Source organism: Dryobates pubescens, chromosome 41 (assembly GCF_014839835.1).
Source record: "Dryobates pubescens isolate bDryPub1 chromosome 41, bDryPub1.pri, whole genome shotgun sequence".
Taxonomy (NCBI): Eukaryota; Metazoa; Chordata; class Aves; order Piciformes; family Picidae; genus Dryobates; species Dryobates pubescens.
Genome location: NC_071652.1, coordinates 140,870 through 167,418, shown reverse-complemented (window position 1 = coordinate 167,418; position 26,549 = coordinate 140,870). Strand labels below are relative to the sequence as shown.

The following is a 26,549-nucleotide window of genomic DNA, read 5'->3' as shown; positions in this document are numbered from 1 at the left end:
CCCCAGAGAGGAGCTGAGAGGAGCCCCAGAGGGGAGCTGAGGAGAGCCTCAGAGAGGAGCTGAGGAGAGCCCCGGAGAGGAGCTGAGGAGAGCCTCAGAGGGGAGCTGAGGAGAGCCTCAGAGAGCCCCGGAGAGGAGCGGAGGAGAGCCCCAGAGGGGAGCTGAGGAGAGCCTCAGAGAGCCCCAGAGAGGAGCTGAGGAGAGCCCCAGAGGGGAGCTGAGGAGAGCCCCGGACAAGAGCAGAGGAGGCAGGAAGGGCCCCAGGAAAGCAAAGCTGTGAGGAAGACCTTGGGAAGTTCAGGGATCTGCAGCCCCCCCCCCTCCCATTCCTGGGGTCCCACCCCAGCAGCCCCCAGCCGGAGCCGCTCAGGGAGCCAGACGCTTCCTGCAGCAGATATCTGCGCAGCTGATGGAGCAGCGCTGGCCGCAGGCAGGGCTGCAGACGGCTCCGCACCGGGGGCTGGCCTGGGTCACACAGGGGGTGGGGAAGGACTGCACGCACTTGGTGACAGCCTGGACAGCTCCGCAGCAGGGATCCGCGCAGCTGGGGGCGCACTTGGTCACCTCCTGGCAGCAGGGATCCGCGCAGACGGTGCTGCATTGGGTCGCCTGCCCGCAGCAGGGATCCACGCAGCTGGTGGTGCACTTGGTCACCTCCTGGCAGCAGGGATCCACGCAGCTGGTGGTGCACTTGGTCACCTCCTGGCAGCAGGGATCCACGCAGCTGGCGGAGCACTTGGTCACCTCCTGGCAGCAGGGATCCACGCAGCTGGTGGAGCACTTGGTCACCTCCTGGCAGCAGGGATCCACGCAGCTGGTGCTGCACTTGGTCACCTCCTGGCAGCAGGGATCCACGCAGCTGGCGGAGCACTTGGTCACCTCCTGGCAGCAGGGATCCACGCAGCTGGTGCTGCACTTGGTCACCTCCTGGCAGCAGGGATCCACGCAGCTGGTGCTGCACTTGGTCACCTCCTGGCAGCAGGGATCCGCGCAGCTGGTGCTGCACTTGGTCACCTCCTGGCAGCAGGGATCCACGCAGCTGGTGCTGCACTTGGTCACCTCCTGGCAGCAGGGATCCGCGCAGCTGGTGCTGCACTTGGTCACCTCCTGGCAGCAGGGATCCACACACTGGGCAGCACATCTGGGCAGCTGCCCACAGCAGGGGTGCAGGCAGCAGGTGGCACACTTGGGCACTCCACAGCAGGGAACCAGGTACAGGGTGGCATACTTGAGCACGCCGCAGCAGGGATCCACATACCGGATCACCTGAGGGCAGCAGGGATCCACACAGCTGGTGGTGCACTTGGTCACCTCCTGGCAGCAGGGATCCACACACCTGGTGGTGCACTTGGTCACTTGCTCACAACAGGGATCCACACACCTGGTGGTGCACTTGGTCACCTCCTGGCAGCAGGGATCCACACACCTGGTGGTGCACTTGGTCACTTGCTCACAACAGGGATCCACACACCTGGTAGTGCACTTGGTCACCTCCTGGCAGCAGGGATCCACACACCTGGTGGTGCACTTGGTCACTTGCTCACAACAGGGATCCACACACCTGGTAGTGCACTTGGTCACCTCCTGGCAGCAGGGATCCACACACCTGGTGGTGCACTTGGTCACCTCCTGGCAGCAGGGATCCACACACCTGGTGGTGCACTTGGTCACTTGCTCACAACAGGGATCCACACACCTGGTGGTGCACTTGGTCACCTCCTGGCAGCAGGGATCCACACACCTGGTGGTGCACTTGGTCACCTCCTGGCAGCAGGGATCCACACACCTGGTGGTGCACTTGGTCACTTGCTCACAACAGGGATCCACACACCTGGTGGTGCACTTGGTCACCTCCTGGCAGCAGGGATCCACACACCTGGTGGTGCACTTGGTCACCTCCTGGCAGCAGGGATCCACACACCTGGTGGTGCACTTGGTCACCTCCTGGCAGCAGGGATCCACACACCTGGTGGAGCACTTGGTCACCTCCTGGCAGCAGGGACCCACACACCTGGTGGTGCACTTGGTCACCTCCTGGCAGCAGGGATCCACACACCTGGTGGTGCACTTGGTCACCTCCTGGCAGCAGGGATCCACACACCTGGTGGTGCACTTGGTCACTTGCTCACAACAGGGATCCACACACCTGGTAGTGCACTTGGTCACCTCCTGGCAGCAGGGATCCACACACCTGGTGGTGCACTTGGTCACCTCCTGGCAGCAGGGATCCACACACCTGGTAGTGCACTTGGTCACCTCCTGGCAGCAGGGATCCACACACCTGGTGGTGCACCTGGTGGCACCTCCACAGCAGGGATCCACATACTTGGTCACTTTCTTGCAGCAGGGATCCACATACTTGGTCGCTTTCTTGCAGCAGGGATCTACATACTTGGTCACTTTCTTGCAGCAGGGATCCACACACTTAGTCATTTTCTTGCACCAGGGCTTCCCACCCTTGGTGGTGTACTTGGTCACCTCATACCAGCAGGGATCTACACACCTGGTGGTGCACTTGATCACTTCCTTGCAGCAGGGATCCACACATTTGATCACTTCCTTGCAGCAGGGATCTACACACTTGGTCACTTGCTTGCAGCAAGGGTCTACACATCTGGTGGTGCACTTGGTCACCTCTTGGCAGCAGGGATCCACACAGGTGGTGCTGCACTGGGTCACTTGCTTGCAGCAAGGGTCTACACACTTAGTGGTGCACTTGGTCACCTCTTGGCAGCAGGGATCCACACATTTGGTCACTTGCTTACAGCAGGGATCCACACACTTGATCACTTCCTTGCAGCAGGGATCCACACAGGTGGTGCTGCACTGGGTCACTTGCTTGCAGCAAGGGTCTACACACTTGGTGGTGCACTTGGTCACCTCTTGGCAGCAGGGATCCACACACTTGGTCACCTCTTGGCAGCAGGGATCCACACACTTGGTCACTTCCTTGCAGCAGGGATCCACACACTTGGTGCTGCACTGGGTCACTTGCTTGCAGCAAGGGTCTACACACTTAGTGGTGCACTTGGTCACCTCTTGGCAGCAGGGATCCACACATTTGGTCACTTGTTTACAGCAGGGATCCACACACTTGGTCACCTCTTGGCAGCAGGGATCCACACATTTGGTCACTTGTTTACAGCAGGGATCCACACACTTGGTCACTTCTTTGCAGCAAGGATCCACACACTTGGCCACCTCTTGGCAGCAGGGGTCCACACACTTGGTCACTTCTTTGCAGCAGGGATCCACACACTTGGTCACTTCTTTGCAGCAAGGATCCACACACTTGGTCACCTCTTTGCAGCAGGGATCCACACACTTGGTCACTTCTTTGCAGCAGGGATCCACACACTTGGCCACCTCCTGGCAGCAGCTGCTGCACTCCGGCAGCCCGCAGCAGCAGCAGGGCTCCGGGCGGCTGGCGGCGCAGAGCTGGGCGGCGCAGAGCTGAGCGGCGCAGAGCTGAGCGGCGCAGGAGCCGAGCCCCAGGCTGCAGGGGTCCAAGCGGCCAGCAGCCTGCCTCACCCCGAGGCTGCCCAGGTTGACGTAGGTGGTGGTGCCCTGAGCGATGCCGGGGCGGCAGCAGGGATCCGGGCGCGGAGAGAGGCACTGGAGCTGGCGGAGAGCGGCGCAGGGCTCCCCGCGGGGCTTCACCGGGAAGCTCCTGACCAGCACGGAGGGAGGGGGGATGCAGAGCTGCCGGAGCTGGAAGCCATTCTGGTGACACATGGTGGAGGGAAGGGTCGTGTCTGAAAGCAGGGAAGGGACAGAGACACTCAGGAGGCTGCCTCGGACCCTAGGCTCTGCTTTTCCCGCTGGAATAGTGGGCAGAAGACAGGGAAGAGAGCCCAAAACGCAGAGCAGGGCACCCAGCCCACATGAAAGCCTTTCAGACCTGGGAGTCGTCAAGGTTGGGGAAGCTCCCTGAGATCACCCAGCCCAAGCAGCAGCCCAGCCCCACCGCGGCCCCAAGTGCCGCGGCCGCGGGTTTCTTCAACACCTTCCTGGCTGGGGACTCCACCACTTCCCTGCTCCAACCCCTGACCCCCTCCTAGAGGACAGGAGTGGAGGCTTCATGCTGGAACTCCCCCCCCCCAGGGTAGGACCTGACCCTGCCAGTGCTGCTGCCTTGCCACCAGCCCCACAGCTCCTCCTCGTCCAGGCTTCCTTCCAGGCATGGCTCAGCCTGGCAGCCTGCAAGGCTCCGCTGCTTATCTTCCCTCCCACTTCGGCCCTTTGAAGTCCTGGCCCTTGCCCTTTGATCTGCCTCAAACCCAATCATTTCCTGGCTGGAGCAGGGCAGCAGCTGTCCTGCTGGGCAAGGAGGGAGCTCAGGCCACTTCCAACCCCCATCAGAGCTGCACCTAGGTGAGGAGAGCTCAGCAGCTGCACAGCAGCCAGCTGGGCAAGGAGGGAGCTCAGGCCACTTCCAACCCCCATCAGAGCTGCACCTAGGTGAGGAGAGCTCAGCAGCTGCACAGCAGCCAGCTGGGCAAGGAGAGAGCTCAGGCCTCTTCCAACCACCCTGAGGGCTGCACCTAGGTGAGGAGAGCTCAGCAGCTGCACAGCAGCCAGCTGGGCAAGGAGGGAGCTCAGGCCACTTCCAACCACCCTCAGAGCTGCACCTAGGTGAGGAGAGCTCAGCAGCTGCACAGCAGCCAGCTGGGCAAGGAGGGAGCTCAGGCCACTTCCAACCACCCTGAGGGCTGCACCTAGGTGAGGAGAGCTCAGCAGCTGCACAGCAGCCAGCTGGACAAGGAGGGAGCTCAGGCCACTTCCAACCACCCTGAGAGCTGCATCTTGATGGGGGAGAAGCTCAGCAGCTGCACAGCAGCCAGCACCTAGAGCCTGGGAGAAGCTTGGGAGGCTGCTGAAGCCTTGCTGGGAGCCATGCCCAGAGCTCAGCGAGGAGCCCAAGGGCTCCTGCAGCCCTCTGCAAAACAAACCCCCAACCACCACCTCCCTGCCTCCCAGGGCAGCCAAGGAAGGAACTCACCCAGCTCTGCAGCAGCAACTAGAAAGGAAACCAAAATGGCTTGAGGAAGACAGCAAGAAGAAGGCTTTTATAGGGCTGCAGCGTCCCTGGCCAGGAAGTGAGACACCTCAGGGGTATGGAAATACAACTTTTTAATAATCCAGGCCCTGCTCCTGCTCCACTCCTTCAATTAGCTGCTAAATTATCCTTTTTTAATGGAACCTGACCCTTGAGGTTGGGAGGTCCAACCCCATGACTGCTGCCTGCCTGCGAGCTGCCATTCCTCGGCCACCGATCTCCTAGAGGGGGGGAAGATGAGGAACCAGGAACTGATGACCCAGCCTGGAAACCATCTTCCCCCTCAGGATTAAGCTTCCTGTTCCCAGCACTTCCTCAGGGCCCCTCTCAGCCTTCTCTCCTCTCCAGACCAAGCAGTCCCAGGGCTCTCAGCCTTCCTTCACAGGAGGGATGTTCAGGGCCCTTCATCGTCCTCGTAGACTCTTGGACTCTTGGCTTGGCCTTGGAAGCTCTCCAGAGGTGGAGACTCCACAGCCTCTCTGGGCAGCTCTGCCACCCTCACAGCAAAGGGTCTCCCCATGGGGAGGTGGAGACTCCACAGCCTCTCTGGGCAGCTCTGCCACCCTCACAGCAAAGGGGCTCCTGATGGGGAGGTGGAGACTCCACAGCCTCCCTGGGCAGCTCTGCCACCCTCACAGCAAAGGGGCTCCTGATGGGGAGGTGGAGACTCCACAGCCTCCCTGGGCAGCTCTGCCACCCTCACAGCAAAGGGGCTCCTGATGGGGAGGTGGAGACTCCACAGCCTCCCTGGGCAGCTCTGCCACCCTCACAGCAAAGGGTCTCCCCATGGGGAGGTGGAACCTCCTGGGCTCCAGCCTGGGCTCCTTTGCTCCTTGGCCTGGCCCTGGGCACCGCCACTAAGAGCCTGGGCAGGGACCAGGTTCCCCTCTCAGCCTTCTCCTCTCCAGACCAAGCAGTCCCAGGGCTCTCAGCCTTCCTTCACAGGAGAGATGTTCAGGGCCCTTCCTCATCCTCACAGCTCTCCTGTGTGACTTCATCCTCCTGCAGCAGAGCCCTGAAGAGCAGATGGGTGACAGAGGAGTGACCACCACCCTCTCCCCTTCCACCCCCACAGCTTGACCAAGGCCACCTGAAGGACCCTGAGGGAGAGCTCAGCTCCCTGTGGCCAGCAGGAGAAGCAGTGCTTCTGCCCCTCTGCCCTGCCCTGCTCTGCTGAGCCCTCACCACTGAGCCTGCCTCCAGCTCTGGTGTCATCTCCTCCCCCCACCCAGCATGAGAAGGACACAGAGCTGCTGGAGTGAGTCTGGAGGAGGCCACAAAGTTGAGCCAAGGGCTGGGGGGAAAAAAATCCCCCCTCAGCTCATCCCACCAGGACCATGGCCCCCAAACCATGGCCCAAAGTGCCATGGGCAAGCGTGGCTGGAACACCTCCAACCATCAGCCTTGCAGGTGTTGCCTCTCCCCCTGCCTCTGGGCACCTCTGAGAAGAGCTCTCCACCAGGAGCTCTCCACAAGGAGCTTTTAGGCAGCTGGGAGAGGCTCCAGGATCTCCTCCAAGGCTTTTCCTTTCCAGCAGGAGCAGGTCCTGCAACCTCTTTCCACCAACCATCTCAGGGCCCTTGGACTGCCTCTGGCCTCACTCCACTTCGGTGGAGACTCTCTTGTGCTGTGGGCTCCACGTTGGGCTTGGTGTCCAGATGTGGTCTCCTGGGTGGCAGACAGAGGGGAGCAGCCCCAAAGGTGCTGAGATCCAACCAGCCCCAAAGCTGCTGAGATCCAACCAGCCCCAAAGGTGCTGAGATCCAACCAGCCCCAAAGCTGCTGAGATCCAACCAGCCCCAAAGCTGCTGAGGTCCAACCAGCCCCAAAGCTGCTGAGATCCAACCAGCCCCAAAGGTGCTGAGGTCCAACCAGCCCCAAAGATGCTGAAATCCAACCAGCCCCAAAGGTGCTGAGGTCCAACCAGCCCCAAAGGTGCTGAGATCCAACCAGCCCCAAAGCTGCTGAGATCCAACCAGCCCCAAAGGTGCTGAGGTCCAACCAGCCCCAAAGGTGCTGAGATCCAACCAGCCCCAAAGATGCTGAGATCCAACCAGCCCCAAAGCTGCTCAGGTCCAAGCAGTCCCAAAGGTGCTGAGATCCAAGCAGCCCCAAAGGTGCTGAGGTCCAACCAGCCCCAGAGGTGCTGAGATCCAACCAGCCCCAAAGATGCTGAGATCCAACCAGCCCCAGAGGTGCTGAGATCCAACCAGCCCCAAAGATGCTGAGATCCAACCAGCCCCAAAGGTGCTGAGGTCCAACCAGTCCCAAAGCTGCTGAGATCCAACCAGCCCCAAAGCTGCTGAGATCCAACCAGCCCCAAAGCTGCTGAGATCCAACCAGCCCCAAAGGTGCTGAGGTCCAACCAGCCCCAAAGCTGCTGAGATCCAACCAGCCCCAAAGCTGCTGAGGTCCAACCAGCCCCAAAGGTGCTGAGATCCAACCAGCCCCAAAGCTGTTGAGATCTGAAGAAAGCCAAAGCTGCTGAGATCCAGAGCCAGGACTTCTCCTGGGGTGATGCTGCAGGGTGAGGAACCAACTGTGCCTGGCTCTCTGCCCACAGTGGTTGTGGCAGTGACCCTTGGCTGCTTTGCTGCCTGCATTTGCATTGCACAGGAGGCCAAACCAAGAGGGAGAGGCAGCAGCACTGATGACTCTGCTTGGAGCAGCAGCCACTTTCTACCTTGCCCAGCTGTGGTCAGGTGGAGATGCTGCTGTCTGGAGATGCCTCATTAGAAGAGAGAAGGCAGAGCCAAGAAGCCTGAGAGACATCAAAGCCTGCAACCTCCTCCCCTGCTCACTCCCAGGTAGCCTTCAGCCTCTTGGTGCCAGCAGGATGGAACCAGCATTAATTGCAGGAAGGGAGGAGGACTCAGAGCTCCTGGGGACGAAGGCTGTGTCCTGCCTGCACACTCTGCTCCCTCTGAGTGTGGCCAGCTGCTGGTGTCCAGCCCTGGTGGCTTTTGGTTGGGTTGAAACAAACCCTTCTGGGGTGGGTGAGCTCTTGGGTCTCCTGCTGGCCACAGGGAGCTGAGCTCTGCCTCAGGGTCCTTCAGGTGGCCTTGGTCAAGCTGTGGGGGTGGAAGGGGAGAGGGTGGTGGTCACTCCTCTGTCACCCATCTGCTCTTCAGGGCTCTGCTGCAGGAGGATGAAGTCACACAGGAGAGCTATGAGGATGAGGAAGGGCCCTGAACATCCCTCCTGTGAAGGAAGGCTGAGAGCCCTGGGACTGCTTGGTCTGGAGAGGAGAAGGCTGAGAGGGGAACCTGGTCCCTGCCCAGGCTCTTAGTGGTGGTGCCCAGGGCCAGCCCAAGGAGCAAAGGAGCCCAGGCTGGAGCCCAGGAGGTTCCACCTCCCCATCAGGAGACCCTTTGCTGTGAGGGTGGCAGAGCCCTGGGGCAGGCTGCCCAGAGAGGCTGTGGCTGTGGAGAGGCTGTGGAGAGGCTGTGGAGCTTCCAACCCCCTCCTGGGTGCTCTGGCAGGCGGGGAGGGGTCGGGCTGGGTGATCTCTGGGGGTCCCTTCTGCCTCTGCGCTGCCGGTGAGGGAGCTGCTGCGCTTGGAGCTGGGGCTTGAGGGGAGGAAAGCCAAGCAGCAGGAGGCTGCTGAGGGCAGAAGGGTTTCCAGAAGCAGGTCAGGCCACTCCTGGCAGCAGCAGCAGGCCCGGAGGGGGCTGCTGGCAGCCACAGCAAGAGGTCAGAGGAGGCTGGGGAGCAGAAGAGCCTCCCAGGCGCCCAGCTCCCACCCCGGCTGCGCCGGCCCTGGGGATGCGCCGGGCTGGAGGAGCTTTGAGCAGCGTGGCACAGCTGACCCGGGGCTGGGGGGAACTCCTGGGGAGGCCAAGCCAAGAGTCCACTCATTGCCCAAATTCCTGCCTGCTGTCATCCCCAGCGAGGGCCACGTGGAGCCAGGGGCCGGCAGCCAGGGGCCAGGAGCCGCCGGAGCCACGCGCCGCAGCTGACGCCGCGGAAATTGCTGCTTCCCACCGGGAATAATTAAGGCAAATCCTCCCTCATCACGGGGCAGAGGTGGAGCAGGGCCTGCTGAGCACGGGGTGGCTTTGTTGGGCTGCCTGGGGCAGCTCACTGCTGAGCCCAGGCTCTTGGGAGCGTACAAAGCAGGTTCGCAGGTTGGAGCTGCTGCTGCCTCTCCTTTAGTCGCTGGGAGCGAGCTGGGTGAGTAGCTTCGGGGTGCCCCAGAGCTCAGCAGCTTTGGGGTGCTCCAGAGCTCAGCGGCTTTGGGGTGCTCCAGAGCTCAGCAGCTTTGGGGTGCCCCAGAGCTCAGCGGCTTTGGGGTGCTCCAGAGCTCAGCGGCTTTGGGGTGCCCCAGAGCTCAGCAGCTTTGGGGTGCTCCAGAGCTCAGCGGCTTTGGGGTGCCCCAGAGCTCAGCAGCTTTGGGGTGCTCCAGAGCTCAGCGGCTTTGGGGTGCTCCAGAGCTCAGCAGCTCAACAGCTTTGGGGCTGTTGGGATCTCAACAACTTTGGGGCTGGTTGGATCTCAGCACATTTGAGGCTGGTTGGACCTCAGCACCTTTGGGGCTGGTTGGATCTCAGCAGCTTTGGGGCTGGTTGGATCTCAGCACCTTTGGGGCTGGTTGGATCTCAGCACCTTTGGGGCTGGTTGGACCTCAGCATCTTTGGGGCTGGTTGGACCTCAGCATCTTTGGGGCTGGTTGGATCTCAGCACCTTTGGGGCTGGTTGGACCTCAGCACCTTTGGGGCTGGTTGGACCTCAGCATCTTTGGGGCTGGTTGGATCTCAGCACCTTTGGGGCTGGTTGGACCTCAGCACCTTTGGGGCTGGTTGGATCTCAGCACCTTTGGGGCTGGTTGGATCTCAGCACCTTTGGGGCTGGTTGGATCTCAGCATCTTTGGAGCTGGTTGGATCTCAGCACCTTTGGGACTGGTTGGACCTCAGCAGCTTTGGGGCTGGTTGGACCTCAGCACCTTTGGGGCTGGTTGGATCTCAGCACCTTTGGGGCTGGTTGGATCTCAGCATCTTTGGGGCTGGTTGGACCTCAGCACCTTTGGGGCTGGTTGGATCTCAGCATCTTTGGGGCTGGTTGGACCTCAGCATCTTTGGGGCTGGTTGGATCTCAGCACCTTTGGGGCTGGTTGGATCTCAGCACCTTTGGGGCTGTTGGGATCTCAGCACCTTTGGGGCTGGTTGGATCTCAGCACCTTTGGGGCTGTTGGGACCTCAGCACCTTTGGGGCTGTTCAGCCCTAAGCCCATGGCTGATGTGAGTTTTTCTCCTGCCTGCTTCAGCAGGCTGAGGGAAGTTGGTTGTTGGCTCTTGCAGCTCCTCGGAGCTAAGGCTTTGAAGCAGCCATCAGTCACCTCCTGAGGCTGCTGAGCCACTGGAACAGCTTGCCCAGGGAGGCTGTGGATTCCTCATCCCTGGAAGTGCTTAGGATCAGGGCTGGATGAGGGTTTGAGCAACCTGAGCTAGCAGGAGGTGTCCCTGCCCATGGGCTTGGAGCTGGAGGAGCTTGCAGGTCCCTTCCAAGCCATTCTCTGACTCTTCCTTGGCTGTGCCTGCCAGGGATGCTCTGCAAACCCTTCCTGCTCTCCCAGCACTGGGTTTGGAGGGCTCAGCCCTGCCCTTGCTGATGGAGCCAGGGCTGCTCTGGGTGGTGCTGCCCTCTGAGAGGTGAAGCCACTGCAGCATCACACCAAGGGCCCAGGGGAGAGCTCTTCAGCTCCGGGGAAACCTGACCAACCACCTCTGGCTTCCAGCTGGCCCAGCCCTGTTGGTGCTCTGAGCCCTGCTGAAGGCAGGGCAGCAACAGCTTCACCTCCTGCAGGCTGCCCTGAGCTGGGGCTTGTCCTCCAAGGGTGGTGCAGGGCAAGGAGGAGACCTCTGGGAGGATAAAAAGACAAAAACCCCAAAGTGAGGGAGGATTAAGCCAAACTCGCTGAACCTGCTGAAAAGGTTTGCTCAGCTCACAAGCAAAATGCTGCTGGTTGGCTGGGAGCTGCTTTTTGAGGCAGGAAAGAGGAGTTTGGAGGTTTGTGGAGAAGAAGAGAAGGACCCAAAGCCTTCTCTCAATGAGAATTTGGGGGGGAGAGGGGGAGTGGGACCCCCAACCACCACTTTTCCTCTCTGTTCTTTGTGCTGTGACCCAACCCTGGCACCCACCCTGTGGGATTCACCGCCCAAGACAGTGAAGCTTTGGCTTGGCAGCCCCCAACCCTCTCCTGTCTCTTGCCTGCAGAGCAGAGGATGTCCTCCCGGTGCCAGCTGCCCTGCCTGCCTCACCCTGCCTGTGCCGGCGGCCGCCCAGCGCCCTGCGCCCCGGCCGGCCCCGCGCAGGATGTGCCCCCCCGTCCTGAGCAGGCTTCCCGAGGTGCGGCCAGCAGCTGCCTGGATGATGGTCCTCAGCCTCTCCCCAGCTGCCCACCTCCTGTTCTCCCCATTCCCGCGGCCCCGGGGCGGGCAGCCGCCTGCGGCTCCTCCGCTGCTCCCCGGCCGCCTGCCTGCGGCTGCCCGGCAGCCTCCGAGCCTCCTCGAAGCGAGGGAGGCTCCAGCTTGCCGCTCCAGCCCACGGCCTCCCCAGCGGAGCCCTGCGGCCCCGAGGCGGCTGTGAGATGCGTGGACACCTTCCCCCCCGGCTCCCCTCGGGGGCCCTGCGTGGAAAACATCAGCGTGAAGGGCTCGGCCCCGGCGGCGGAGCCCTGCGCCCCGGGGGCAGCCGGGACCTGCGCGGAGACCTTCCCCCTCCAGCACCTGATCTCCATGGAGGACCTCTGCCTGCCTGCCACGGCTGGGCCACGCGTGGAGACCTCTGCCGTGGAGCCGAGCAGCTCCCAGACAGCTGAGACCTGCGTGGGGAGCATCTGCCTGCAGCACCCAGCCTCAGCCGGGGAGCTCTGCACCCTCGAGGTGCTGGAGCCCTGCAGCGAGGAGGAGCCTTGGGCCAGGCTTGGGATCCGTGCTGAGCCTTGCCCTGAGCACAGCTCAGGTGCATGGGTGGATCCCTGCAGATCCCAGGCTGTGGATCCCTGCAGCTCCCAGGCTGTGGATCCCTGCAGCTCCCAAACTGTGGATCCCTGCAGACCTCAAACTGTGGTTCCCTGCAGCTCCCAAACTGTGGATCCCTGCAGACCTCAAACTGTGGATCCCTGCCCACCCCAAACCGTGGATCCCTGCAGCCCCCAGAGTGTGGTTTGCAGCCCAGAGCTCTGCACCTCCCAGGGCCCTGCAGCGCCCCCAGGGGCACTGGCAGCCCAGAGCACCCCGAAGCTGTGCCCAGGAGCTGCAGAGCCCAGCTCCAGCCAGGACCCCAGCAGGACCCCCTTCCCGCGGGGCTCCAGCCAGGACCCCAGCAGCGCCCCCTCCCCACGGGCACCTTTCCACCTCTCCACCCGCACGGCTGCCCTGGTGGAGCGCTGCCTGTCCAGGTGCCAGGGCTGGCTGAGAGGCAAGAAATGAGAGTGGCAGCAGCAGGCCCAGGAGCTGTTGCCCTGCAGGACCATGGAGCCAGAGAACCATTTGGGTGGGGGGCAAAACAAAGCCCTCCCAGACCGAGTCCAGCCACCGGCCACTAAGCCCTGCCCCGAAGTGCCTCCTGGGGGAGGTCTCTTTGGGTCCTCCTCACAGCAGGACAAGAAGAGAGGCAAAGCTCCTCAGGTTTAATAAAGATCAGTCCACTTTTCAACCCTCTGTTGCTGACAGCTTGGGGCTGGTTTGCCTTTTCCTTGCCTCCTCTTGGCTGCTGCCACCGTGGCAAAAGGGGCAGCGCAGGGAGGAGCTGCACCCAGAGAGTCTCCATTTCATCACCTGCCTCCTCTGTTGCCACCCACTTCGGCCTGAAACTCAGGCAGGGCTTTGCCTTTGGCTTTTCCAGCCTCTCATTCCCATCTGACTCTCTGGTGGGAGGCTGCAGGAGGCCTGGAGGTTGTGGAGACTCCTTGGCTGGAGAGCTTCCAACCACCCTCTGGCCACTGTGCTGCTGTGGGTGCCCCTGCTGGGGCAGGGGGAGGGGGAGGGGGGTGCAGGAGATGATCTCCAGAGGTTCCCTTCCCACCCTTAGACTCTGTGACCCTCTTCACCTCGTTGAGTGCTGCCTTGCCAGTGCCAAGCACAGCTGCCTGCCAGGCAGGCTGCCTCTTGCCCCAGAGCAGCAGCTCCAGTCCTTGGCTGCCAGCCCAGCCCAGGCAACTCCTCGTCCCTGCCCAGTGGCACCTTGCCCAGACAGATGCCCCACGCTGCCAGGCTGCCTGTGCTGGGGTTTCCACCAGGTCATGTTTCCCAACAAGCCCTCCCTGCCCTCATCCACCCTCTGCTCCAGACGACACTCCTGGGGTTGCAGCACAGCCAGCCCTGGGCACCTCTGGGCTGCTTCCCCTCCACCTGCCCTCCCTGCTCCTGCAGCAGCTCCTTGGTGCTCAGAGCTGCTTTGCAGGGCAGCAGGAAGCAGCTTCCTGCCCCAGCTGGAGCAGGCACCGGAGCTGGGACCTCAGGCCCCTGCCTGAAGAAGCAGCTTAGCAAAAGGAGCTGAGGTCCTCCTGCTGCTGGGCTGGGCAGCCAAGAAGCAAAGGGGCACCAGGACTGAAGAGGCTCCAGGAGAGCTGGGGAGGGACCTGGGATAAGGGCTGGGAGTGCCAAGCCAGGGGACAATGGCTTTGAGCTGGGAGAGAGGAGACTGAGAGTGGAGAGGAGGAAGAAATCCTTGAGAGGGAGGCTGGGGAGAGCCTGGCACAGGCTGCCCAGGGAGCCTGTGGCTGCCTCCTCCCTGGAGGTGTTCAGGACCAGGCTGGATGAGGCCTTGAGCAGCCTGGGCTGGTGGGAGGTGCCCATGGCAGGGGGATGGAACTGAATGATCTGCTGAGAGCCTTCCTGCAGCACTGGGGCAGCTCTGGAGTCCTCAGCACAAGAAGGACCTGGAACTGTCAGAGCAGATCCTCCTCACAAGCTCTCTGCTGCAAGGACTGGGGCTGTGCAGCCTGGGGAGGAGAAGGCTCCAGGGAGACCTCAGAGCAGCCTTCCAGGACCTGAAGGAGCTCCAGGAAAGCTGGGGAGGCACTTTGGACGAGGGCTGGGAGTGACAGGATGAGGACCATGACTTTGAGCTGGGAGAGAGGAGACTGAGAGTGGAGAGGAGGAAGAAATTCTTTGCAGTGAGGGTGGGGAGAGCCTGGGGAGGAGAAGGCTCCAGGGAGACCTCAGAGCAGCCTTCCAGGACCTGAAGGAGCTCCAGGAGAGCTGGGGAGGCACTTTGGACGAGGGCTGGGAGTGCCAGGACGAGGACCATGACTTTGAGCTGGGAGAGAGGAGATTGAGAGTGGAGAGGAGGAAGAAATTCTCTGCAGTGAGGCTGGGGAGAGCCTGGCACAGGCTGCCCAGGGAGCCTGTGGCTGCCTCCTCCCTGGAGGTGTTCAGGACCAGGCTGGATGAGGCCTTGAGCAGCCTGGGCTGGTGGGAGGTGTCCCTGGGCACGGGCAGGGGGCTGGAGCTGGCTGAGCTTCGAGGTCCTTCCCACCCCAAAGCCACTGAAGGATCCTCTGCTAGCTAACATCTGCCTGGAGCCTGCCTCAAGAGCAGCCAAATCTCCTCGGGAAAAGAGGGGGGGAAAAGGGGGGGGGGGGAGGGAAGAGGGAGAGGGAGATAAAAAAGGATAAAAAAAACCCACCCAAAAGCCTCATTTCAGCCCAGAGATTAATTCCTAATTTTACTAATGAGCTTATTCCAGGCTGGGAAGAGCCTTTGGGATCAGCAAGGCACAGCTCAGAGGGGAGCCACGGGGTGCCTCCAGAATCCAATTATCCCCCGGGGAGGGGGGAGGGGGGAGGGGGAAATGCCTCAAATCTGCTCATTAGCATCAAAAAAACAACCCCACCCCCACACTAATAAAAGTGGAATCAGGAATTAGAGCCAAGGCTGCTGCTGCTCTGCCACCTCTTCGTGGCACCAGGAGGCAGCAGGCAGGGAGGAGGTGGCAGCAGCTGGCAGCCAGTGCCAGGCCAGCACAGGGGCACTGAAAGCATTTGGGCTGCAATTAGTCTTAGTTCCAGCTCATGGCAGAGAGGGGCTGATGAAAGCCTCCCCCCTGCAGGGGGTTCCAGCCCAGGGGAAAGGCTCTGGAATTCTCCTTCCCGGAGGGAATGAGGCAGGGAAAAAAGGGAGCTGAGCCCTCGGGGGGGGAAGGAGCCCTCGGGGCTGAGCAGGCAGTGGGGAGAGGGAGGGCAAAGGGGGAAGGGAGGAGGAGAGCAAAGGGTGGAGTGAAGGAGAGGAAAGGTGGAAGGAAGGAGAGGAAAGGGTGGAAGGGAGATGGAGAGGAAAGGGTGGAAGGGAGATGGAGAGGAAAGGGTGGGAGGGAGATGGAGAGCAAAGGGTGGAGTGAAGGAGAGGAAAGGTGGAAGGAAGGAGAGGAAAGGGTGGAAGGGAGATGGAGAGGAAAGGGTGGAAGGGAGAAGGAGAGCAAAGGGTGGAAGGGAGAAGGAGAGCAAAGGGTGGAAGGGAGGAGGAGAGCAAAGGGTGGAGTGAAGGAGAGGAAAGGTGGAAGGAAGGAGAGGAAAGGGTGGAAGGGAGATGGAGAGGAAAGGGTGGAAGGGAGAAGGAGAGCAAAGGGTGGAAGGGAGAAGGAGAGCAAAGGGTGGAAGGGAGGAGGAGAGCAAAGGGTGGAAGGGAGAAGGAGAGCAAAGGGTGGAAGGGAGAAGGAGAGCAAAGGGTGGAAGGGAGGAGGAGAGCAAAGGGTGGAGTGAAGGAGAGGAAAGGTGGAAGGAAGGAGAGGAAAGGGTGGAAGGGAGATGGAGAGGAAAGGGTGGAAGGGAGATGGAGAGGAAAGGGTGGAAGGGAGATGGAGAGGAAAGGGTGGAAGGGAGATGGAGAGGAAAGGGTGGGAGGGAGATGGAGAGCAAAGGGTGGGAGGGAGATGGAGAGCAAAGGGTGGAGTGAAGGAGAGGAAAGGGTGGAGTGAAGGAGAGGAAAGGGTGGGAGTGAGATGGAGAGGAAAGGGTGGAAGGGAGATGGAGAGGAAAGGGTGGGAGGGAGATGGAGAGGAAAGGGTGGGAGGGAGATGGAGAGGAAAGGGTGGAAGGGAGATGGAGAGGAAAGGGTGGAAGGGAGATGGAGAGGAAAGGGTGGAAGGGAGATGGAGAGGAAAGGGTGGAAGGGAGATGGAGAGGAAAGGGTGGAAGGGAGATGGAGAGGAAAGGGTGGGAGGGAGATGGAGAGGAAAGGGTGGAGTGAAGGAGAGGAAAGGTGGAAGGAAGGAGAGGAAAGGGTGGAAGGGAGATGGAGAGGAAAGGGTGGGAGGGAGATGGAGAGGAAAGGGTGGGAGGGAGATGGAGAGCAAAGGGTGGGAGGGAGATGGAGAGGAAAGGGTGGAAGGGAGGAGGAGAGGAAAGGGTGGAAGGGAGAAGGAGGCAGCCTGGGAAGGAAACAGCCACGGGGGGGAACAACTCCCCCCGGCCCCCCCAGATCCCAGAGCAAGCCTCAGCCATCCCAGCCCCATGGAATTCCAGCTCTCCAAAGCCCACCCTGAAAGGTTTCCTCACTCTCTGCAGCTCCCTGAGTGGAGGTTGGAGCTGGGGGTGGACAGCCTGGGGAAGGGGAGGCTGAGGGGAGACCTTCTGGGTCTCTGCAGCTCCCTGAGAGGAGGCTGGAGCCGGGGGGGGGGGGGGGTTGAGCTCTGCTGCCAAGGAACGAGGGACAGGACAAGGGGGGAAAGCCTCAGGGGAGGTTCAGGTTGGCCATGAGAAGAAACTTCTCCCCTGCAAGGGATCTCCAAGCCTGGCTCAGGCTGCCCAGGGAGGTGGTGCAGTCCCCACCCCACCCCCGGAGGGGCTTCAGAGGTGCAGAGCTGTGGTGCTGAGGGCCGTGGCTCAGCCCCAGACTTCACAGGGTCAGAGAAGGGTTGGACTTGAAGACCTCGAAGGTCTTTTCCGACCCCAAACCCTTCCAAGACTCCACGGACGGAAACCGAAGGGGCACTGCCCAGGAGGGCTTCGCTGCGTGCCTCAGGTTCTCCTGCTGGCAGAGGGCTGCAGCCCGCCGTGGGCACCGTGCCCGGCTGCTGGCTGGCTCCGGGGCACTCCGTGTCCCCCTCCTGTCCGCCTGCGGTGCCACTTGGTGGCACTCTTGGAGAAGGTTTCTCTGCTCTCTGCCCGTCGGGATCCGGGAGAGGGAGCTCCTGGAAGGCAGCCTGGCAGGATCCTCATTTCCCTGCCTTTGCTCTTCCTCCCCAGCCCTGCCGGCAGCTCTCCTCCCTCCGTGGCGGCCGCTCGGGGCCCTGCTCCTCAGGGAACTCGCCTGCCGGGCTGCGGAGTCCCGGGTGTTGCTCAGGCATCCCCTGCAAGGCAAGAATCCGGCGGCCAAAAATAGCTTTTGCCTGCCAGATTCCTCTGCAGGTGGGGCAGGGCTTGGGAAGGGGCAGAGACAAAGCCCAGAGCTTAAGGGAGTGAGAAAGAGACAGCCGAAGGCAGGGCCCTGACAGGGTAATTAGGGGGGGGAACGGTCCCTGGTCAGCCTGCTCTTGGGGTGTCTCCTCTGGAAGCTGCAGGCTGTCATCCTCAGCTCTATATAAAGATGGCCAAGGGCTGAGCTGCTCCAGGCTCTGCTCCCCAGGCTCACTGCTCTTGGTCTTCACCCAGGTAAGCCTGGACAGGCTCCCCTCAGCCTGCCTGCCCAGGCTGCCCTCACCCTGCCCAGGCACCCCTCACCCTGCCCAGGCACCCCTCACCCTGCCCAGGCTGCCCTCACCCTGCCCAGGCACCCCTCACCCTGCCCAGGCTGCCCTCACCCTGCCCAGGCTCCCCTCACCCTGCCCAGGCTGCCCTCACCCTGCCCAGGCTCCCCTTGCCCTGCTGGTCCTCCCCCCAACCACCTCTCAGCTTCATCCTTCAGCTTCCTCACCCTGTGAGGAGCTTCTTGCTCTCCCTTTCCCTTCCCTGAGGCTGCTCCACTTCCCCTCTGCCCTTCTCTGGCTCTTCTGCCTCCCTCCACCTCTCCACTCGTGTTGGTTAAGAGCAAACCTTCTGCAATCCACCCAACCCAACCCAACCTTCCCCCCTCCCAAGAGGTCTCTTTTTGCCCCTCTTTGCCTCTCCTCAGTTGTGCAGGGAGATGTCCCAGCTCCAGGAGAACATCCACAGCATCATCACTGCCTTCTACCCCAGCAGCAGGGGCGAGGGCAGCTGCAGCCCCCTGAGCAGGGAGGAGCTGAGGCAGCTCATGGAGCAGGAGTTTGAGGATGCAATGGAGGTGAGGACCTGGACCCCCCCACCCCAAGCTGCTGCCCACCATGGGTCTGCTTCGGGCTGGCACTGGGAGCAGGGAGGGGTGGGCAGAGCCAAGCACCTCTTGAGCAGGTGGAGAGGACATCTGGGAAGGGCAGAGATGCCTTCAAAGCCCAGGGGAGAGGGAGAAAGGAGGGGAGAGGGAGAAAGGAGGGGAGAGGGAGGGGAGAGGGGGGGAAGAGGGAGAGGGAGAGAAGAGGGAGAGGGAGGGAAGAGGGAAGAGGGAGAGGGAGAGGGAGAGGGAGAGGGAGAGGGAGAGGGAGAGGGAGAGGGAGAGGGAGGGAAGAGGGAGAGGGAGGGAAGAGGGAGAGGGAGAGGGAGAGGGAGAGGGAGAGGGAGAGGGAGAGGGAGAGGGAGAGGGAGAGGGAGAGGGAGAGGGAGAGGGAGAGGGAGAGGGAGAAGGGAGAAAGAGGGGGAGAGGAGACAGAGAAGGAGGGGGAGAGGGAGAAGGGGGTGGAGGTTCTTCACCCTCAGCTTGGAGAGCTTGGGGTGGGGAGCAGCCTGGGGCAGGAGGGGCTGGGGGCAGGGGGCTGGGGGTTTCGGGGGGGGGGGGTTCTGCCCTGAGGCTGCTCGACCGCTCCGGGGGGGGCGCGCTGCCAACAACTTCACCTCCCCAGAGCCCCCAGGACCCCACCACTGTCACCAAGGTGCTGTGCTTCCTGGCCGACGACAGCAGCTGCAGGGTTGACTTCAGGGAGCTGCTCAGCCTGGTGTTCCGGGTGGCCAAGGCTTGCTACCAGCCGCGGCCGCCGCCGCCGGGGGCTGCTCCGGAGCCGGCAGCGCCGGGGAAGGCAGCGGGGGAGCGGCTGCCGCCGCGGCGCTCCCGGGGGAGGACCTCTCCCGAGCCCCAGCTCCCCGAGCGGGCTCTGAGCAAGCAGGACCCTGAGGCGGCAGGGCAGGACCCTGAGATACCAAAGCAGGACCCAGAGACAGCAGAGCAGGAGCCTGAGGCAGCAGGGCAGGACCCTGAGAACTACCAAAGCCAGGAGGCTCAGACAGCAGAGCAGGACCCTGAGACCCCAGAGCAGGACCCAGAGACAGCAGAGCAGGACCCTGAGACAGCAGAGCAGGATCCTGAGACAGCAGAGCAGGACCCTGAGACAGCAGAGCAGGACCCAGAGACATCAGAGCAGGACCCTGAGACATCAGAGCAGGACCCTGAGACAGCAGAGCAGGACCCTGAGACCCCAGAGCAGGACCCAGAGACAGCAGAGCAGGACCCTGAGGCAGCAGAGCAGGACCCTGAGAACTACCAAAGCCAGGAGGCTCAGACAGCAGAGCAGGACCCTGAGACAGCAGAGCAGGATCCTGAGATACCAGAGCAGGACCCAGAGAACCATCAAAGCCAGGAGGCTGAGGCAGCAGAGCAGGAGCAGGACCCACAGCAGGAGGATGGCACTGAAGCACCAGGAGGGGATCCAGAGGTGGATGAGGTGCTGGACACTGCAGCTCCAGGGCAGGGCAGAAGTGAGGCTGAAGAGGCTGAGACACCAAAGCAGGAACTCAAACCCTGCGAGGTCCAAGAGGGACCAGGGGAAGGCTCAGGCCACCCTGAGAGAGAGGCAGCAGAGCAGGACCTGAGCTTTGCCTCTGAGACACAAGGCAGAGACCCAAACAACCAGAGCCAGGTCTGCAAGGGCCCTTGGCAGGACCCCAGCCTCGGTGAGCCCCAGAAGCTGCTGCCCCAACAGGGGGGGGGTCCAAGCCCCTGCTGGGATGCCAAGGCCTGGGGGCTGTGCCAGGAGGCAGCTTTGCAGCAGCTCCCTGACTCCAAGGAGCTGGAGCAGGGGCAAAGGGAGGCAGAGGCCCCACCTCGCCCAGCTCAGCACCAAGGAGATGCTCAGCACCAGAGACAGCCTGCAATGGAGCAGCAGCTGCTGCAGCCTCTGTGCCAGTGGCCACCACAGCAGGGGTAAAGGCTGCAGCAAGCCCTGGGAGGCTGCTGGGACCTCCTGCCCAGCCCCACTCTGGGCTTTGCTTTCCTCTCTGCCAGCTCTCTGCCACTTCCTTCCCGGGTGCTGAGCTCTAGCATGAGCCCAGCCCTTCCCCCCTGCTCTCTGCCTGTGCAAGCAAAGCAATAAAGCTGAAGGAAAGCAGCAACTCAGTGTCCTGCTGGGGTGTGCCAGGGTGCAGAAAGATGCCAGCATGGCCTGAGGAGGGGCAGAGGACCTCAGTGTCCTGCTGGGGTGTGCCAGGGGGCAGGAAGCTGCCAGCATGGCCTGAGGAGGGGCAGAGGACCTCAGTGTCCTGCTGGGGTGTGCCAGGGGGCAGGAAGCTGCCAGCATGGCCTGAGGAGGGGCAGAGGACCTCAGTGTCCTGCTGGGGTGTGCCAGGGGGCAGGAAGCTGCCAGCATGGCCTGAGGAGGGGCAGAGGACCTCAGTGTCCTGCTGGGGTGTGCCAGGGGGCAGCCAGCAGCCAGCATGGCCTGAGGAGGGGCTGAGGACCTCAGTGTCCTTCCAGGTGGCTGCAGGGATGGCTGCAGAAGTTCAGAAGGGTCTTGGATCCTCAAGTCCAGCCATTAAGAGCTGACATCCAAAGCATGAACCAGCAGAGCCCATCTCAAACTCAGTTCAGGTCCCTCCTTGGGCCACATCTCAGAGCATGGCTCAGGCTGGAAGGGACCTCAGAGCTCATCTGCTCTGCCCCCCTGCCGTGGGCAGGGACACCTCTCAGCTAGACTCAGCTGCCCAAGGCCTCCTCCAGCCTGGCCTTGAACACCTCCAGGTGGCCTCCCTGGGGCACCACAGCCTCTCCCCCAGCCTCACACTGCAGAGCTGCTTCCCCAGCTCCAGCCAGGAGCCCGTGGGGATGGGGCTGACTGGGAGGGGTGAAGTCAGAGGGCTTCATCAGGAGGGTCAGAGGTGCTGCACCACCCCAGGCTGCCTGATGCCCAGCCTGGTTCCCCCCACTGCTGCCCTCTCAGCCACCATCAGCAGCTGACAATGCCCCCACAGGGAGCCACAGGCTGCACAGGGGCTGAAGCCACTCCCATGGGACACCCCCCCCCCCCCAAGGATGCCAGCAGCTGCTGGGTGCTGAACCAGAGAGGCCAAGGCTTCCAACCTGCCCCCAGATGTCCCTCACCCGAAGTGACTCAGTGTCCTCCACCTCGGCAGCGAGGCCACCACTGCCCCACTGCTGCTGGATTCCTTCTGAGCCACATCATGATGGCCCTGGACAGGGCCAGGAGCTGCATTTCATCATCTGTCAGTCAAACCAAACACCAACAGCAAGGCACAAGCCCAAAACAAACTCAGCCCAAGACCCAACTCAGCTCCAAACCCAAACTCAGCTCCAAACCCAAACTCAGCCCAAAACCAAACTCAGCTCCAACACCAAACTCAGCTCCAAACTCAGCTCCAAACTCAGCTCCAAAACCCAAACTCAGCTCCAAACTCAGCTCCAACACCAAACTCAGCTCCAAACTCAGCTCCAACACCCAAACTCAGCTCCAAAACCCAAACTCAGCTCCAAAGCCCAACTCAGCTCCAAAGCCCAACTCAGCTCCAACACCAAACTCAGCTCCAAAGCCCAACTCAGCTCCAACACCAAACTCAGCTCCAAACTCAGCTCCAACACCAAACTCAGCTCCAAAGCCCAACTCAGCTCCAACACCAAACTCAGCTCCAAACTCAGCTCCAAACCCAAACTCAGCTCCAAACTCAGCTCCAAACCCAAACTCAGCTCCAAAACCCAAACTCAGGTCCAAAGTCAGCTCCAAACCCAAACTCAGCTCCAAACTGAGCTCCAAAGTGAGCTCCAACAGCAAACTCAGCTCTAAACTCAGCTCCAAACCCAAACTCAGCTCCAAACCCAAACTCAGCCCCAACACCAAACTCAGCTCCAAACTCAGCTCCAACACCAAACTCAGCTCCAAAACCCAAACTCAGCTCCAAAGTCAGCTCCAAACCCAAACTCAGCTCCAAACTGAGCTCCAAACTCAGCTCCAACAGCAAACTCAGCTCCAAACTCAGCTCCAACACCAAACTCAGCTCCAAACCCAAACTCAGCTCCAAACTCAGCTCCAACACCAAACTCAGCTCCAAACCCAAACTCAGCTCCAACACCAAACTCAGCTCCAAACCCAAACTCAGCTCCAACACCAAACTCAGCTCCAAACTCAGCTCCAAACTCAGCTCCAACACCAAACTCAGCTCCAACACCAAACTCATCTCCATTCCCCCTGGAGCCACTGCCCCAGATGCTGCACTGGGCTGAGCCCCAAGCTCCCTGCTGCCCAGAGCCCTTCCATCAGCTTCTGGGGGGGGGACTTCCTTTTTTCCCCCCCAAGAGAGGTCTCAGGTAGAGGTTTGTCCCTGAGGTCTTCTGCTGCTCAGCTCTGGAGTGAGGGCTGAACCCCCTAAATCCCCCCAAGCCCAGCCTGGGGAGGCTGGGAGGGAACCTCTGCAGAGCATCTCCTGCTCCCTCCCCTGCTCCAGCAGCTTGCCCAGGGGCACAGTGCCCGGGGTGGGGTTGGAAGCTCTCCACACCAGGAGGCTCCACAGCACTGGGATGGTGCTGAGGGGCCTGGAGCAGCTCTGGGAGGAGCAAAGGCTGAGAGCTGCCTGAGGCTGAGAGCCCTGGAGGAGAGCAGCCCCAGAGGGGAGCTGAGCAGTGCTCAGCAAGAGCTCAAGGGTGGGGGGCAAGAGGCTGGGGCCAGCCTCTGCTCGGTGGTGCCCAGGGGCACAAAGTAGAGCCCAGGAGCTTCCACCAGGAGAAACTTCTTGGCTTGGAGGCTTCAGAGCCCAGAGAGGTTGTGGAGAGCTTCCAATCCCCCCCCCCCCGGACACTGTGCCCCCTGGGGGGAGCCCTGCTTGGGGCAGGGGGAGAGGGGGGGTGTGCAGGAGCTGCTCTCCAGAGGTTCCCTTCCCACCTGGACCTCTCTGTGACTCTGTGCCTGGCCCCAGCCTGCCCTTCCCTCTTCCTGCATCCCTCCCTCTGCTCTGCTGGGTGGGAGGAGGGGGGGGGGGGGGGAAGGAGGGGAGGTGGGATGGGATTAGTGCCTGGTCAGAGGCCACCAAACCACACCATAGGACTCTAATTTTCCTAATAACCCCAATCCAGCCGAAAATTACAGCTGCCCAGGGCTGTCATTAGCCCTGCAGCTGGGCTGTAATTTGCCCTTTTAATGGGGGGGGAGGGGAGAAGGGGGGGGGGGGGGCAGGGAAGGGAAGGGGGAGGGGGGGAAAAAAAAGAAGGAGCTGAAAGAAAAAAATGAAGTGAGGTAGGGTGAGGAAGGCCTTTGGTGTGCACCTCTCTGAGTGTCCCCAAGGTGTTACCAGCACTAATTAATTAGGGCTCCTACACCCAGGATGAGAGATGAGCCACTCCCCCCCCCCACCCCACCCCCCCCCCAGGCTGTGTGACAAGTTCATGCTCCAGCAGCTCTCTGCCATGGCTCCCTGGCACAGCTCCACAGCCCTCAGGGGCAGGCTTGGGGGCTCCCTGGCACAGCTCCACAGCCCTCAGGGGCAGGCTTGGGGGCTCCCTGGTCTGCTCTGCATCCTGGGAGAAGCTTGAGGGGGGAGAGGGGGGGGAAAGGAAGGAGCTTGAGGAGGGCAGACAGAGCCTGGGGAGGAGGGAGAAATTCCTCCCAGGGAGGAGGTGGAAGCCAGAGGAGAGGAGTCTGAGCCTGGGAGGAGGAAGAAATTCCTCCCAGGGAGGAGGCTGAAGCTTGAGGAGAGGAGATTGAAGCTTGAGGAGAGGACATTGAGCCTGGGGAGGAGGGAGAAATTCCTACCCAGGGAGCAGGTGGAAGCTTGAGGAGAGGACATTGAAGCTTGAGGAGAGGACATTGAGCCTGGGGAGGAGGAAGAAATTCCTCCCAGGGAGGAGGTGGAAGCCAGAGGAGAGGACATTGAAGCTTGAGGAGAGGACATTGAGCCTGGGGAGGAGGGAGAAATTCCTCCCAGGGAGGAGGTGGAAGCCAGAGGAGAGGATTGAAGCTTGAGGAGAGGATTGAAGCTTGAGGAGAGGAGATTGAGCCTGGGGAGGAGGAAGAAATTCCTACCCAGGGAGCAGGTGGAAGCTTGAGGAGAGGACATTGAAGCTTGAGGAGAGGACATTGAGCCTGGGGAGGAGGGAGAAATTCCTCCCAAGGAGCAGGTGGAAGCCAGAGGAGAGGATTGAAGCTTGAGGAGAGGATTGAAGCTTGAGGAGAGGAGATTGAGCCTGGGGAGGAGGAAGAAATTCCTACCCAGGGAGCAGGTGGAAGCTTGAGGAGAGGACATTGAAGCTTGAGGAGAGGACATTAAGCCTGGGGAGGAGGAAGAAATTCCTCCCAGGGAGGAGATTGAAGCTTGAGGAGAGGAGATTGAGCCTGAGAAGGAGGAAGAAATTCCTCCCAGGGAGGAGGTGGAAGCCAGAGGAGAGGAGATTGAGCCTGGGAGGAGGGAGAATTTCCTCCTAGGGAGGGTTGGGAGAGCCTGGCACAGGCTGCCCAGGGAGGTCCTGGGTGTTCAGGGCAGGGGACAACCACTGCCAGCTCTGAGCAGGGCCTCAACTCAGAGCATTGGGCTGGAAGGGAGCCTAGAAGGTCCCCTGCAGTGAGCAGGATGAGAGGCAAGGGGCTGAGGCTTGAGGAGAGGAGATTGAGCCTGGGGAGGAGGGAGAATTTCCTCCCAGGGAGGGTTGGGAGAGCCTGGCACAGGCTGCCCAGGGAGGTCCTGGGTGTCCCCTCCCTGGAGGTGCTCAAGGGCCAGGCTGGATGAGGCCCTGGGCAAGCTGGGCTGGGGGGAGCTGTCCCTGCCCATGGCAGGGGGCTGGAGCTGGCTGGGCTTCAAGGTCCCTTCCAACCCAACCCATTCCCTGGAGCCATGGCAGTGCCTTGGCCGTGGTTGGGTTGCTCTGGGCTGGGGGCCAAGGAGTGGGGGCCAGTGGGGGCACAGGGGTGATGCCCATGCTGGAGAAGGAGGAGGACCTTCCAGCTGGGCTGCTGGGAGCCTGAAGATCATCCAGCCCCAAGCCCCCTGCCCTGGGCTGACCTTCAAGGTCCTTTCCAACCCAACTCACTGCACGAGTGCCTTGAGCAGCCTGGGCTGGGGGCCTGGAGCCTTTGAGGTCCCTTCCCAACCCAACCCAGTCCATGAGCCTCTGACTGAAGGAGCTGTTTGGTTTCTGCTGTCAAAAGGTGAAGGCAAAGGGGGCTGGGAAGCACAGCAAGAGCTGCTGAGGGCAGCCAGCTGAAGAGTCAGCATGGGCCAAGCTCTCAAGCAGGGAGGTTCCTGCTGTCCCCCTCACAGCTCCATGGAGTTCCTTTGCTTGGAGGAGGTCTTTAAGGTCATCCAGGCCAACCCCTGACACCAGCAGTTTGGAGGCCAAGCAGAGCTGAGCTGAAAGCCACTGCTGGGAGACCTCCAGGTGGCCCAAGGCTTTGGTCTGGCTTCTCCCAACCGTTCCTTAGGAGGCTTCTCCTTGGCACCAGCCCTCAGCTGCCTGCAGGCTTCAGCACTTCAAAGCCTCCTGCTGGGGGTTGAGGTGGCAGAACACCCCCCAAAAAAGAGAGCTCCTGGAGAGAAACCCTCCCCAAGGCCCTGCTCTGGCAGGGGTGGGGGTGGGGGGCTTGGAGGGGGTGACCTCCAGAGGTCCTTCCCAACCTCTGCCACAAGCCAAGCCCTGGAGGTCTCTGCTGCCCTCCTGCGCTTCGCCCCTTGGCGCCAGGCTGAGGTCTCCCTCCTGCCCTTCAGGCAGCAAAACCTTCACCCAGAGCCCTCTGACCCGGTGGCCAAGGTGCTGAAGGGGCTTGGAGGCTGCCCAGGGAGGCTCAGCAGCCCTGGGAGGCGGTGGGGGAGGCTCAGCAGCCCTGGGAGGCAGTGGGGGAGGCTCAGCAGCCCAGGGAGGCGGTGGGGGAGGCTCAGCAGCCCTGGGAGGCAGTGGGGGAGGCTCAGCAGCCCTGGGAGGCGGTGGGGGAGGCTCAGCAGCCCTGGGAGGCAGTGGGGGAGGCTCAGCAGCCCAGGGAGGCAGTGGGGGAGGCTCAGCAGCCCTGGGAGGCGGTGGGGGAGGCTCAGCAGCCCTGGGAGGCAGTGGGGGAGGCTCAGCAGCCCTGGGAGGCAGTGGGGGAGGCTCAGCAGCCCTGGGAGGCAGTGGGGGAGGCTCAGCAGCCCAGGGAGGCGGTGGGGGAGGCTCAGCAGCCCAGGGAGGCGGTGGGGGAGGCTCAGCAGCCCTGGGAGGCGGTGGGGGAGGCTCAGCAGCCCTGGGAGGCGGTGGGGGAGGCTCAGCAGCCCTGGGAGGCGGTGGGGGAGGCTCAGCAGCC

At 61.9% G+C, this 26,549-nt stretch overlaps 2 protein-coding genes across 2 annotated transcripts; one reads left to right on the top strand and one right to left on the bottom strand.

The window, feature by feature from the left end:
- Positions 1-366: 366 nt before the first annotated feature.
- Positions 367-11,796, bottom strand: LOC128899176 (keratin-associated protein 16-1-like). Its single transcript, XM_054177521.1, has 6 exons — positions 11,460-11,796; positions 3,520-3,755; positions 3,091-3,159; positions 2,935-2,982; positions 1,237-2,247; positions 367-1,107 (listed from the first exon to the last, which is right to left on the bottom strand). The coding sequence occupies exons 1-6, from the start codon at positions 11,794-11,796 to the stop codon at positions 367-369; spliced, it is 2,442 nt and encodes an 813-aa protein (XP_054033496.1).
- A 6,328-nt stretch (positions 11,797-18,124) lies between these two features.
- Positions 18,125-20,213, top strand: LOC128899175 (cornulin-like). The gene is made up of 3 exons (XM_054177520.1): positions 18,125-18,262; positions 18,915-19,278; positions 19,402-20,213. The coding sequence occupies exons 1-3, from the start codon at positions 18,125-18,127 to the stop codon at positions 20,211-20,213; spliced, it is 1,314 nt and encodes a 437-aa protein (XP_054033495.1).
- The last annotated feature ends 6,336 nt before the right edge of the window (positions 20,214-26,549 follow it).